Source organism: Kazachstania africana, chromosome 3 (genome assembly GCF_000304475.1).
Source record: "Kazachstania africana CBS 2517 chromosome 3, complete genome".
In the NCBI taxonomy this organism is placed as follows: Eukaryota; Fungi; Ascomycota; class Saccharomycetes; order Saccharomycetales; family Saccharomycetaceae; genus Kazachstania; species Kazachstania africana.
The window spans coordinates 366,969-380,384 of record NC_018942.1 but is presented as its reverse complement, the minus strand read 5'-3'; the positions used below and the strand labels follow the sequence as shown (position 1 = coordinate 380,384).

Here is a 13,416-nt window from a genome sequence, read left to right as displayed (position 1 = left end):
TATCTGTCTTGTTACCGTATTGAACTTACGATAATGCTTCCTCATTGGAGGAAGACTTAATATACCTATACTATGTCAATCTGTTAACTACGTCGAGATATATTAATTAATTCTTGAGGAACTAAACTACTAACTAATGCACGAGCTGGTGATATCAGATCTAAGAATTACATGTACTGGGAGTGTTATATTGACGTAAAGGAAGATGGGAGATTGTCTTATCTGTTATAATGTTGTTATTGTTCATAATGTTATAGTTCAATAAAGTTAGTAACGTATTTTTTATTAATCAATGATTATTCCTTATACCAAATAATGTACTTTATATATAGAATAAAATATAAATTAAATAATATACAGCGAAATAAACTTCGATCAAACTTCAATGTTCATCTTAGCATTTACATTTTTGCCATATTTTGAATTGTAGTAATTATCATTTTCTAGATTCATATTTAACATGTTGTCACATTCTTTATGTGATGCTTATAGCAATAAATTTACCAGTTAACACCTTGTCACTTTTATTATGCGACTCAATTCTTCTAGAACATTCTAGTTTTGATACTTAGAATGACAAAATTAGATTATTTTAGAAGAATTATACAATAAATATGGCGTGATAAACACGGCCACGTATCAACATGCAATAAATATGGCATGATATTTATGACAACGTATTGGCTTATGAATCTATAACATGATAATTATTAAAAATCAAAATATGTGCGAAAAAACATAAATACTCATGTGAACAATGAAGTTTGATCAAAGTTTGTCCCACTGCATATTATTTAATTTATATTTTATTTTATATACAAAGTACATTTGGTATAGCCACTGATTAATAAGAATTACGTTACTAATATGGCTGACCCATAACATTATAAACACAAATAACAGCAATAATATACAAGAAACTTCCTCTGATCTTCCTCTACGCTATCTCCCCAGTATAATAGGCCTCTATATTTGTATTTGTAGTGTTTTTTTTCTTTTTTTGCACATATTATTTTGTATTGTTATATATACTTTGTAAGTAATATTTACTTTATCATGTTACTATATTTTTTTTTTAGTTCAAATATTTTATATAATTCTTTTTTAATTCTATTTGTTCATAGTTCAATTTCCTAATTAAATATTAATACTTCATTGGTTGTTGAATCGCTTTGACCCTAACTAAAACTTCACTCCATACCGCTGAATTTTAGAATTATCATAATTCATATCTACTCGACAGAGGTATTGCAGCTTATGGGCGCTTCCCAGCCCTAAGAGTATTTCCCCTCTACGATGAGCTGCCATGCCTTGTAGATGCCGGTATAGACATTAACATTCTTTGTTACACACGCTTGGCTAGGGTTTGCGCCAAAACAGGAGTCATCTTTTAATGCGCCGAACCAGGAATAAGTCTTCCTCTTCGTGCATGGCATGGTATATTTGGGGGACAATGTGTAAGTGTGGCTGCCTCCCTTGAGACAGTCGTGGTGTGGCCATAGTGTGAGGTCCAACTTGTACAGAGCGCTAGGATTCTCGGCACGAAAGGAAGCAAATGAGTTTTTGTTGTTGTCCTGACACATGTCTGTGGTATCAATAAACATTTCGTAGCTACCGCAACTGGAATCGTCAGCCATGTAGGAGTAGTAATATGAACTTGTACGACGCTCGAGACGTTGAGAGCTCGTTGTCTGCAGGTCGGTTTGTATCCGAGGAATACGTGTGGCACGTGCAATGCCATCGATGCGTGTCTGCGCGGATATAATGTCGGCTAAGGTACCGATAGGATGTGTATCATCCTCAAAATTTGTGCCACTTTGGATAGACACGAGCATATGGTGACCATATATGGAATTACACGCGCTAACGTTCCTGACGTAGCTAGTGTTGAATGCTTCTTCAACGCCAGGCAGAAAGGCTAGGAACCCGCCATCTTCCAGACCTACTAGCGTAGAATTAGGGTACCCATTCGCTTGAACACATCTGAGCACGTTAAGTGCGTCTATGCTAGTGGTATTGTCGCGAGGTAGCGGCACGTCTGGGTAATGGCCGTCTTTAGCTTGATTGAGATTCGCACTGGTAGGCTCGGTATTAAGAATGGCACACACAGCATACGCCATGAATAACGATAGAGTGACTAGCGGCTTAATGAAAAACACGAGTACGCAACAGCTATATAATGTGGATCTGTGGTCGTGGGAGAATCAACCTTTCAATTCTTGATGAACTAAACTACTAACTAATGTACATATTGGTGAAACCAGATTTAACAATGATATGCGGTACCTTTATATAGGTTTATCTGCTCACCACCTGATCGCTGTGAGCAGCCATCTCGTTTAGAAATAGCGTGATCCTTTTTGCTGATATAGCTAATAATATATCATGCTGTTATACCACAATCTTCCCCCCGTATAATTCAGTCCCCTTTTCGTCGAAGACTTCATTTACCTGTGCGGCCAGTTGCAGCAAGTAACCAAATAAGAAACTTTTCTTTTCCGGACTTAACAGTACTCAGAATCTTCTTCGGACCTCAATCAACTGGGGATCTATGCCAGTGAAACAGCTTAGTATACATTGCTCTCTTCTGAACAACCTACCAAAGCACATATCACGTGAATGTTTATTACTTATTTGTTGCTCGATGTAGCTTCCTAATAGGGAGGTAGACTTAGCTCAAATGCACTATCGTTTATTATTTGAACAATTTTAAACGGACCGACTTACAATCGTTTTCCAATACTTCTCCCCCCTACAATAGACCTTTATATTTGTCTCTGCAACATTTTTTTTTCATTCTATACACTGAACTTAGGATTATCATAATTCCATATCTCCTTAACATAGGTATTACGGTTCATGGACACATACCATCCCTAAGAGTACTTTCCCTCTACAATGAGCCGCCACGCCACATAGGAGCCGGTATAGACATTAAGATCTGCTGTTACGCATGCTTCGCTAGGGTTCGCGCCGAAACAGGACTCATCTTGTAATGCGCCGAACCAGGAATAAGTTTTCCTCTTCTTGCATGGCAGGGTATATAGAGGAGGCAATGCATAAAGCTGTTGGTTTCCCTTGAGACAGTCGTGGTGTGGCCATACTGCGAAATCCAAGTTGTACTTAGTGCTAGGATTCTCGGCACGGAAAGAAGCAAATGAGTTTTTGTTATTGTCCTGACACATGCTTGTGGTATCAATAAACATTTCGTAGCTACCGCAATTGGAGTCGTCAGCCATGTATGTGTAGTAATATGAATTTGCACGACGCTCGAGACGTGGAGAGATCATTGTCTGCAGGTCCGTTTGTATCCCAGCATTACGTGCGGCACGTATAATGCCGCCAATGCGTGTCTGCGCGGATATAATGTCGGCTAAGGTACCAATAGGATGTACACCATCTTCAAATTCTGTGCCACTGTGGATGGTCACGACTATACGGTAACCATATATGGCAGCACATGCGCTAACGTTCCTGGCGTAGCTAGTGTTGAATATATTGTTAACCCCAGGCAGAAAAGCTAGGAACCCGTCATTGTCCACACCCAGCAGTGTAGAATTAGGATACCCATTCACTTGAACACATCTGAGCACGTTAAGTGCGTCTACGCTGGTGGTATTGTCGCGAGGTAGCGGCACGTCTGGGTAATGGCCGTCTTCAGTTTGATGGAGATCCGCACTGTTAGACCCAGTACTAGCAATGGCGCACGCAGCATACACCATGAATAACGATACAGTGACTAGCGGCTTAATAAAAAACATGAGTACGCAACAGCTATATAGTGTGGATCTGTAGTTATGGCAGAATCAACTGTTTAATCCTTGATGAACTAAACTACTAACTAATGTATATATTGGTGATACCAGATGTAACAATGACATGCAGTATATATATAAGTTTTTCTGCTCGCCCAGTGGTGGCTGCAAGCAGCCACCTCATTTAGAAATGACGTACTTTTTGATGATATAGCTAATAATATATCATGCTACTATATTGCAACTTCTTAGAGAATGCACAGAATGAGACATTATTAGACGAAACCTCTCTCTTCAGTGAGGTCATGTGCACCTCGAATAGATGCTATTTGTTTTTACAAGGAATGTGTTGGAAGATGAGTCAGTCACTTTTATATCTTCCAGTCGAGATAAGAATTTTATGTTGTTGCATGTTGAATGATGTGCCATCTTTATGGCGCGGTACAGGTTGAAATATAGTTTAATGTTGCAACACAGTTGAACTTACAACATGCAACCATCCCAGATTAAACATGTATGAAGGCCTATGTCTTCCAGCTATTTGTGTCAATTGGAAGTTTGTTCTGAGATATATAATTTGTTTTTATAAGTAAACTAGGCTATGCTATTACTATTTTATTGTACCGGTGTTTGCTACAGTGTGTATACCTCCAGCTACTTAATCTTACTATTATTATGTCTACTAAAGTTCCTTACCCGGAGTTGAACATACGTCAACAGAATGGAGTCTTCAAGGAACGATGATATGAAAATTTCACTTGCAAACGTTTTGGATTAACATTATCCCACTCTATGCTACTAAAAATGGATATATAATATTAGAGCCTGTAATTTCTATATTTGACCGCCAGTAGTTGTTTATACTCTGTTAACTAAGTGGGTTTTCTTTTACTAATAAAATCTTAATTTGAGCCGTGGATTCTTCTCTGCGAGAACTATATGTAAAATGCTAAAAATACCAGAGACTAAGATGAGTTTAAATCTTGAAAGCTTGAAACAAAAATTAAGCACATAAAGCAATTAGGTAAAAAACTTCGATCAGAAACTCCAATAGAGCTCTTATGGTGGTTATTTGCCGAGTTTATCCCAGCTTTGTTCAGAGTCATAAAGACACCAAATATTTTCCGATTCAATCAATCATCCTGGATGATACTTCACCATTTTTATATTGGTTGAACCATACCAACATAACAATGTGTAGTATATATCATTCAAATCATCTGATCACCATATATATAACAAGAAAAGATGGAGTCTTTTACAATTTCTTGCTTTTGTGACGTATTTATATGAAAATTGAAATGTCACCTGAAAATTAGAATATAAATCGGATTACTTCAAAAGTACATCTAATCTAAACGTAATCCTTGATTCTAAATTTATATAAGCCTTTGGGTGTTCAGAAACTGAGGATGTCTATAAATTCCAAAGAACATATTCTGTTTTTTGGATCCAGTGGGCTAGTCGGCAGTGGTTCTTTAAGCAATTTATTAAATCCCAACTTTCTTCTGTGTAATAAGCAAAATAATTTCTATGACGTGATTGAGTCAAGCATAGTAAGCGGTGTTTACGATATTGCGTTTGACAAAATCATATATTGTTTTAATAGAACGCCCCAAAACATTAGATATAAGTACCATTCAGATTTTGAAAAGAACAGCCAATTTGACTTCGGTGGAACTAAGTATACTCTGTCAAATAACCCAGAGCCTAACAATTCATTTGAGTCAAAAGGTCAATTACAGTTCGCAATCAATGATGTCGAGGAAAGAATCAAAATTAAGTACCAAGTTATGCCATACAGTAAAGAATTTGGTTTTTCCGCCGAGGAAGAACAACAATTAAATGTTACTTACAATGTTTTTCACGTCCAAATAGTTTATAATGAGTCAGAAAAATGGCCAGACCTTCTTCCTATACTTTTTACTGGTGAGAATGAAATTAAGATTGCACGAAAACGAAAAGACAGGTTATTCCCAGAGCTCTTCAAGTTAGCAAATATTAATGACATATCAACAGTGGTGTGTACGCTGGGAGCATCGAGCGCTACTGCCAAAAAGCAGAACATGACTGTTAATAAAATCGATTATGACTTGACTTACAATCTAATAAGAGCCTTTACAACTACAGAAAATAAGAAAGTGATAATAGTCACTAGTTTCAATAATGCTCTCATCAGCAATATTTTCCCATATTTTAGAACGAAATTGAGGCTAGAAAATGATCTCAAGACAACTTTAGAACCACCTATAAAAGAGCTTTACATTCTCAGACCAGGACCTATAAAAGGGAAACACAGATCCAAGGAAAGCGAAATATCCACAAATATTCGAACATTAAATCCAATTACAAGAGCCATCCATTATAAAAAGAAGCTTATAAAACAAAAAAAGAAGCACTGGAGCTATTTTACACTGATGATGCCAAAACGAAAGTTTCTGAGATGTTAGCCGAGTTCATGTATCATAAACCTGGCTCCAGATTATTGGGCTACTGCGTTCCAGCAACTAAGATCGCTGAAGTTATATCCACACTAACTTTCAAGTCACCATTTACCAAAAAGGAAAAATGGTGGAAATCATTACTAGTGAAAAAATTGACAACTTTTAGAACTTGTTGACCTATCAATTGCTTGACAGCGTTTTTATCGATTTATTACTATTTTTTTTGCTTGAAATTGTGACGTTTTTTCTTGCTCGAAGAAAGTCGCGTCCGTCGCCTAACTTCGATGTTTATCATTATTGCGATTCTCAAATATGGATGCCATATGAAAATTAAAAATTCCATGCTGTCTCTGCAACTGAATGATACTTATCCATAGCTAGTGTAAATGTCCAATATTGAAGAGTTAGAACAAGATATAGCTTCACTACGAAGAGAAAGTATGTTTAGTTGTATATACTGTGATAAAAGACAAAGCCTCCTATCAACTACTAACACCTGTATTGCAGTTAATTCATTAAAAAGCAAAACGAAGTCTCTAAAACATGATATCGCTGAAAAGAACTCTTCTCATGTATCCAATGGAAACCTAGAGCAACCTGCTAATACTGTAATGCGGGAATTTGAAGAGTTGTTCCAGCAATTTCCACAGCTGCGCGATTTACTGTACAAAGAATACAAAGGCCCTGGGGATGAAACACTTTTAGAGCCCCTTCAGGACCAAAATTTGGTGGAAAAGTTCCAAACTCCTAGTAGAAAAAGGCCTAAAACCAAAAGCTCGGATAACTTACCAGAAGATGAATGGGTGCTTCAAAACCAAGTACCTTTAGAACATAATCTATTTGACAAAAGTGTAGGAGACATTTTAGACACAGAGATATTATCATCCCCATCCAAGCGCCGTCAAAGACTTAATGGAGATGATAGAAGTTCGATTGGTAACCTACCATTAGATAATTTACACGATCAGATAATGGTCGAAAACATCTTCAGACTTTTTGGAATAACGTTTTTCCCTGTAGTGGACCCTTCTGACCTACAGATGAATATTGAAACACAAGAAATGGATACAATGAGAGAAATGCTGGGAATAAGATTAGATATTTTTGATGAATTATCAAAAAAGTATGACAAACCAATGTATATTCTGTTAAAGAAGAAAATAAAATCTGACACATGGGACATATTCAAACATACGATACCCAGCTATATAGGCGTGGAAAAGATTTTTGAAGAGGTTAGTGCAGGACTGGCCATATCCTATGAAGATATTTATTTATTTTCTAAAGAAATCTACTTACAATTATTAAAAGAAAGTGCCAGAAAAGGTAAATTGAAAAAGTTCGAAGAAAAAGGTCTGATATCAAATCTTCGTATAAGCTTGAGCTCCACTAAAGTCTCATTTTCTATCGGAACCTTTGAAATAGAATTGTATTTACAGGACAATATCATAATATCTTGCTCTTTTGTTAAGGGCATACGTGATGCAAGCGTTAGATCCAAATGGGAGGTTCTTTTTAATGGGCCATTAGAAGATTTAGAATATAAATTACGCCAACTCAAATGAGCGAAAAACTCCACTGATTCTATTTATTTCCCTCATTAGAATGCATAGAGAAGGCTCTTCATCCTGGGTTGGTTTGGGATCAACCAATACATTACGAGAGGGCACGCATAACCCATTATGCAGCCCAGAATCTTTTCTAAAATAGTGTGATAGTATATAGAAGTCACTAGTAGCAGAAACATCCATATATACAGGACTACTTCCACAACAATTAAACTTCTTTTTATCCATTTGTTAATTCTTGATTGTAATTCTTCCTCTTCAGTGTATTTCGAATAATGATGCAATTCAATCCAAAGAATCAAGCTAATATTAGTTAGAAAACAAAAATGCCCACTGATATCAAATCCTCCAAGCCAGTCACCACCCAGTGCCTTACATTGCTCGGCCGATCTTGTTGCACCGCCAGGCGCACAACTCCCTCCTGTTAATATAAAAATGTTGTCAATGATTAGGAAACAAACAAACAAAATGAAAACTTTAAGGAGAAACTTGACCATATATTCCTTAAGCAACTTAGCTCTTACATTTTCCTTTGAATCGACGTCAACGATATCATGCGGTAATAAGATAAAAGTATGGGACCTAATATAAATTTGAAGAGATGCAACGAATGAAAATAAAATGAACCATACTAGATTCCCATTATAGGCAAATATTTCGTTAATAATATTGGAGGAACGTAAAAGATAAATGCGATCTTTCTGATATGACTTGGTCTCATCTGAAATCACGGCACTTAAGAATAGTCCGAGGAACAGGATGCATGGATAAATTAGTGAAATAATCAGCGGTGGAAGAAGAGACAACTTCATCAAATATATTGATCGTGTTGAGTATATGCGAGGAGGTTATTAATCAAAGGTGGTAGATCTCTTTTCACAAGTGAATGAAGAGATTTTATAGATTAATGCATTTTTTATACTTCAGCCTGATTTTGCCAAGCCTTTTATTTATACTCGGAAAAAAGATCTTCCATCGCGAGCGAAATGCACCTTTCAAAGATGAAAAAATGTGGATAAATTTTCCATTTATATTGTCTATGTGAATTTGTATATATCACACATACATACATATATATGTCTCAGTTCATGTTATTTTCCTCTTTGAATTTATCCCACGCAACACTCAATGTACTGAATGCATTTTCAGCTATCATCTTACTCTCTAGATTCAGTGAACTCGAAATTTTATCGGGATGAGTTTTGGCAATGGCCTTCAGATATGTAACCTTTACTTTCTTTGGCATCACTAAATCATTTACGCTAATTGGCTTCCATTCTGTCCAAGTCAAAATAGTAGGTAAATTAGCTAATAAATGACGTATATCTTCCGGTTTGTTAGATTTCCAAGCATTTATTTTTGCTTCCACAATATCATATAACTTCAACTTTTCCGCTTCATTCTCTTCTTCTTGTCTATTCTGTTCCTTTATTCTTTCAACACTTTCATATTTTTGAGTGGATGGCGTAGGGACTGCAGCTGGCTTACTCGAGCTAGGTTTTTGTTGAGTTTTTTTGGCGATTTCTGGATTTAATACCTTTTGACACCTTCTCTTACCGTCCATGATTTTATCGCTGAAAACATTGTTCTCTATTAATGAGTGGTATTGCTTATATGCCAGTTCGAAATTTTCCAAGTGCTCTAAAGCTTCTGCCTTCCTCAGAACAAGTTTACTCCATATATCTTTATAGCTCTTATGAGGCTCACTATCTTGAATAATGAGATTCCATTTTAGATTTTCTTTGGGAAACAATTTCAATGCCTTATCTGCCTTTTTGACTAGATTCGAATATTCACCAATTTTGAGTTCGGCTGCGGTAATATTTGAATATGCAATGATCCTTAGTGGATGTGACTGCGGTAGTGTGTTTAATGATTTTTCATATTCTTCCAATGCTGATATATAGTCCCCATTTTTGAAAAATGAAGAACCTCTTGAATTATATTCGTTGTATCCCGATAACTCTATAGATGAAATCGGAATTTTTGGGATATTGCTGTTTTCAAGAACGTTTTCATCTTGAAATAATAAGCTATCCGATGTCAAGCTTTTTGATTTCAGCAACGTCGAATCATCATTATCTATGTCTAATAAGACGCTTTCTTTTGAAAGCTCTTCTTTATTATCGTCGAGCTTGAGATTATTTTGAAAATTGTCTAGTAGGTCATGTGAAGGAGGCGGACTTTCTTGTTGAACTTCTCTTGTGGGTGCTTTTCCTTTATCTGTGTCTTGATGCTGGGATATTCTATCCATATCGAAGCCGTCAACAATACCAGGGCTCTTTCTAAGGGGCTTCATTGAACTAATTTCACTTATGTCCCTATATCTTGATAACCTATCAGTTTCCTCAGGATATGCAGTCATTTGATCTATGAATTCTTTCCCCTTGTTGAAAAGACCACTTGCCATAGAAAATAAATTAGTATTTTCACTGGAATCAAATAATTTTGCGTAAGCCTTGTCATCTTTATTCGTGTTACCACCAAAGGTTGGTGTGTCTCTTCCTTTCCTGGAACCATAACGTCTTCTTTCCAGTTTCTTAAGAAGCGTATCATAACTTATGCCTTTCGAATAGTAGCTATTAGCTTTTTCAATTGATAAACCTAATGACATTAACTGGGCAATTTCCATATCTTTGACCTCATCAACAACTGAATCCTGCTTTGCCTCGTATGTTACGTTGGGAACATCAGTGACAGTTTTAAAATTATTTGTAGGTTCCGGAGACACAGAAAAGTTATTGCTTGTGCTGGACCCAAATAACTCTTCAAAATCATCATGTATTGGGGTCGTTTGCAAACTATTTAACGAAGATACATTCGCAAAGGTCGGTACTGAATTGGTGGATAGAGTGGAAACCTTGGTGTTTATACCATTGAGCTTCTTTGGCTGAAGTGTAGAATTTAATGATATTGAAGACACGTCGTTACTTTTCACTGGGACAGGATTCTTCTTTTCAATATCTGGTTTCTTACCATTTTCTTTGAAAGATTCAAGTAAATTAGCAAACGGATCTGACATTTCAATTCCAGATGTCTTATTACAAGGGAAAGGTTTCTTTCTGTTATGACTCCAGAAAGATAAATGTTCAACTCACAATCTGAACCTTATTCTGAATTTCTCGGTCTACAGACGGATCTCATTTTAAGAAGCTCATCATGCTATAAAAGAGAAAAAAACATGGAAACCCTGCCAACAGAAAATGGTGAACAGTATACTCTATACAACATTGACTCACGTAAGCCATTGATCTAAATTCCTTTCCAACCATTGGACTCCATTAATTAATACATTTATACATATACTTCTATGTGGAGATGAGCTAGTATCATCACTATGAACGAGCTGTGCAAATTTTTATATCAATTTTTTCTGAATAGAAAATCTCAAAATTTTCATAGATGAAAATTGCTTTAATCGATGCTCTTCTTGAAGTGTTAGAGAGTGTCCAACAACTAAGCAGACTACGATCATACATACATCAAGATGCATTTAATGTACACTTTAGACAAGGACGGTAAGAGAGTCTACACGTTGAAGAAGGTCACCGAAGAAGGTGAAATCACCAAGTCTGCTCATCCAGCTAGATTTTCTCCAGACGACAAATACTCCAGACAAAGAGTCACTTTGAAGAAAAGATACGGTTTATTACCAGGTCAGTAATTGGAGCATATATACTTCGTATATGGGTTTGTATATTATATTTTAAACTTTTAGAGTTATGAAAAATGTTTCTTCTTAGGAAAAATTACAGAATATATATAGGTGGTGGCGTTGTACTATTTAGAATGGTGGCCTTTTGTTACCTGTGGCCTCGAGGTTAAACTGAATACTATTATTATAGTTTTCACATATCTGCCCTATAATCTCAATATTCTTGTTTTTGCCGTTTATACCCGACAATTCTTGGTTCATTGTTGTTACACTTTGATTAAGTCTCTCCACATTGGCAATTATTCTCGACAGTATATTTGTTTGCACTTTCTCATAAGGATTTTCCATCGTGGTTATGTATATCTTTCTTCTTTACGTCCTTAAAGCGTCTTCGAAGTTTTCTTATTGCTTTATTAACTTATAAAATTTATAAAATTTATGTTTATAGTCTATGCTTTTCCTGAATTGGCGAAATCTCTTTCGAAGGAAAGCCAAGAAACGATAGGTACACTCGACGCGGTGACAGTAAGTGCTTACATTAAACAGCTAGCTTACAATAAATAGTAACACCCAGAAAGGATATACCTCACGTTACAAGTATCGTTGGTATCTGCTACTTTTTCAGTTGGCTCTCTGTCTTGCCTTTTCACTTACTTCAAGTCATGAATACCGTTTATGTTTCTGACGGTAAGAAAAATTTCATTTGGGGTCATCGTGAATTTTTATAGTGTATATAAGACAGAAAAGAAGAAGATCCAAATCGGTAAAGAAAAGTAGCATATCCACGTATAACATGCCTAACGGGTCTGTAGAGGTTACTACCATCTGTGAGGATGTAGAAAACTCACAATTTACCATACAAAGCGCAACTGCAAAGTCAGCAATGCCTGAAGCTGTAAAACCTGGTACATCCCAACATCGTAGTTTGCCTAGGATCAAAATTTTAGGTACTGGTGGTACTATTGCATCTAAAGGTGCAAGTTCCTCAGCAACTGCAGATTATCAGGTAGATTTACCTATCCAGGATTTGCTAGATGCAATCCCAGATATCTCAGGTATCTGTGAAGTCGAGTACGAACAACTTTGTAATGTCGACTCAAAAAATATCAATGAAAACTTATTGATAAAAATATACAAAGGTATTGTAAGATCACTACAATCTTTCGACGGTATCGTTATCACTCATGGCACAGATACCTTATCGGAAACTGCTTTTTTCGTTGAAAGTACCATTGATTCTGGCGAAGTTCCCATCGTATTCGTCGGTTCTATGAGACCTTCGACAAGTGTCTCAGCTGACGGACCAATGAATTTATATCAAGCAATCTGCATTGCGTCTGATTCTAAATCTAGAGGTAGAGGTGTCCTGGTGTCATTAAATGATCAAATATCTGCAGGTTACTATATTACTAAGACAAACGCCAATAGTTTGGATTCTTTCAATGTTAGACAAGGTTACTTAGGAAACTTCGTCAACAATGAAATTCATTACTATTATCCTCCTACAAAACCTCAAGGATGTCATAAGTTCAAGCTCAAGTTAGAGGACAAAAGAGGGTCTGTCGCCAATGAAAGCACCGTGAAATCACTTACTAAATTTCCAAAAGTCTGTATACTATATGGTCACCAGTCCATCACAGCCGGACTTTTGGAATTGGTAAATGAAAAATATGAAGGTGTAGTAGTTGCAACTATGGGCGCTGGCTCTATGCCCGATGGTGTTAATGCATTTTGTTTGAATATGAAGATCCCTGTTATATACTCTAAGAGGTCCATGGATGGTATGATTCCTATTGCCAATCTACCAAAGGACAAGGAAGGATCCCACTGTAACGTTATTGCCTCAGGTTACTTGAATCCAGAAAAATCCAGAATTTTATTACAATTATGCCTTGCTGAAAATTATTCATTAAATGAAGTAAGACGTGTTTTCAATGGTGTTTACGGTGGCTAAAAAGCATGCATATGTCATAGAGAGTACATCCATTAGAATT

At 36.3% G+C, this 13,416-nt stretch overlaps 9 protein-coding genes across 9 annotated transcripts; 4 read left to right on the top strand and 5 right to left on the bottom strand.

Annotated features, from left to right (window-relative positions):
• Nucleotides 1-1,274: 1,274 nt before the first annotated feature.
• On the bottom strand, nucleotides 1,275-2,120 carry KAFR0C01900 (uncharacterized protein; the record flags this gene model as incomplete). The annotated part of the gene is made up of 1 exon (XM_003956269.1): nucleotides 1,275-2,120. One exon carries the CDS (start codon nucleotides 2,118-2,120, stop codon nucleotides 1,275-1,277), a length of 846 nt encoding a protein of 281 aa, XP_003956318.1.
• Nucleotides 2,121-2,876: 756 nt separating this feature from the next.
• Nucleotides 2,877-3,761, bottom strand: KAFR0C01890 (uncharacterized protein; the record flags this gene model as incomplete). Its single annotated transcript, XM_003956268.1, has 1 exon — nucleotides 2,877-3,761. The coding sequence occupies one exon, from the start codon at nucleotides 3,759-3,761 to the stop codon at nucleotides 2,877-2,879; it is 885 nt and encodes a 294-aa protein (XP_003956317.1).
• Nucleotides 3,762-5,167: 1,406 nt separating this feature from the next.
• Nucleotides 5,168-6,205, top strand: HIM1 (Him1p; the record flags this gene model as incomplete). Its single annotated transcript, XM_003956267.1, has 1 exon — nucleotides 5,168-6,205. The coding sequence occupies one exon, from the start codon at nucleotides 5,168-5,170 to the stop codon at nucleotides 6,203-6,205; it is 1,038 nt and encodes a 345-aa protein (XP_003956316.1).
• Nucleotides 6,206-6,585: 380 nt separating this feature from the next.
• On the top strand, nucleotides 6,586-7,764 carry MCM21 (Mcm21p; the record flags this gene model as incomplete). The annotated part of the gene is made up of 2 exons (XM_003956266.1): nucleotides 6,586-6,637; nucleotides 6,791-7,764. 2 exons carry the CDS (start codon nucleotides 6,586-6,588, stop codon nucleotides 7,762-7,764), a joined length of 1,026 nt encoding a protein of 341 aa, XP_003956315.1.
• Nucleotides 7,765-7,799: 35 nt separating this feature from the next.
• YFT2 (Yft2p) lies at nucleotides 7,800-8,579 on the bottom strand (the record flags this gene model as incomplete). Its single annotated transcript, XM_003956265.1, has 1 exon — nucleotides 7,800-8,579. The coding sequence occupies one exon, from the start codon at nucleotides 8,577-8,579 to the stop codon at nucleotides 7,800-7,802; it is 780 nt and encodes a 259-aa protein (XP_003956314.1).
• Nucleotides 8,580-8,848: 269 nt separating this feature from the next.
• On the bottom strand, nucleotides 8,849-10,789 carry SWA2 (auxilin-like protein SWA2; the record flags this gene model as incomplete). Its single annotated transcript, XM_003956264.1, has 1 exon — nucleotides 8,849-10,789. One exon carries the CDS (start codon nucleotides 10,787-10,789, stop codon nucleotides 8,849-8,851), a length of 1,941 nt encoding a protein of 646 aa, XP_003956313.1.
• Nucleotides 10,790-11,254: 465 nt separating this feature from the next.
• Nucleotides 11,255-11,431, top strand: NOP10 (snoRNP complex protein NOP10; the record flags this gene model as incomplete). Its single annotated transcript, XM_003956263.1, has 1 exon — nucleotides 11,255-11,431. The coding sequence occupies one exon, from the start codon at nucleotides 11,255-11,257 to the stop codon at nucleotides 11,429-11,431; it is 177 nt and encodes a 58-aa protein (XP_003956312.1).
• Nucleotides 11,432-11,551: 120 nt separating this feature from the next.
• On the bottom strand, nucleotides 11,552-11,770 carry DAD4 (Dad4p; the record flags this gene model as incomplete). Its single annotated transcript, XM_003956262.1, has 1 exon — nucleotides 11,552-11,770. The coding sequence occupies one exon, from the start codon at nucleotides 11,768-11,770 to the stop codon at nucleotides 11,552-11,554; it is 219 nt and encodes a 72-aa protein (XP_003956311.1).
• Nucleotides 11,771-12,215: 445 nt separating this feature from the next.
• Nucleotides 12,216-13,376, top strand: ASP1 (asparaginase ASP1; the record flags this gene model as incomplete). The annotated part of the gene is made up of 1 exon (XM_003956261.1): nucleotides 12,216-13,376. One exon carries the CDS (start codon nucleotides 12,216-12,218, stop codon nucleotides 13,374-13,376), a length of 1,161 nt encoding a protein of 386 aa, XP_003956310.1.
• Between the last annotated feature and the right edge of the window lie 40 nt (nucleotides 13,377-13,416).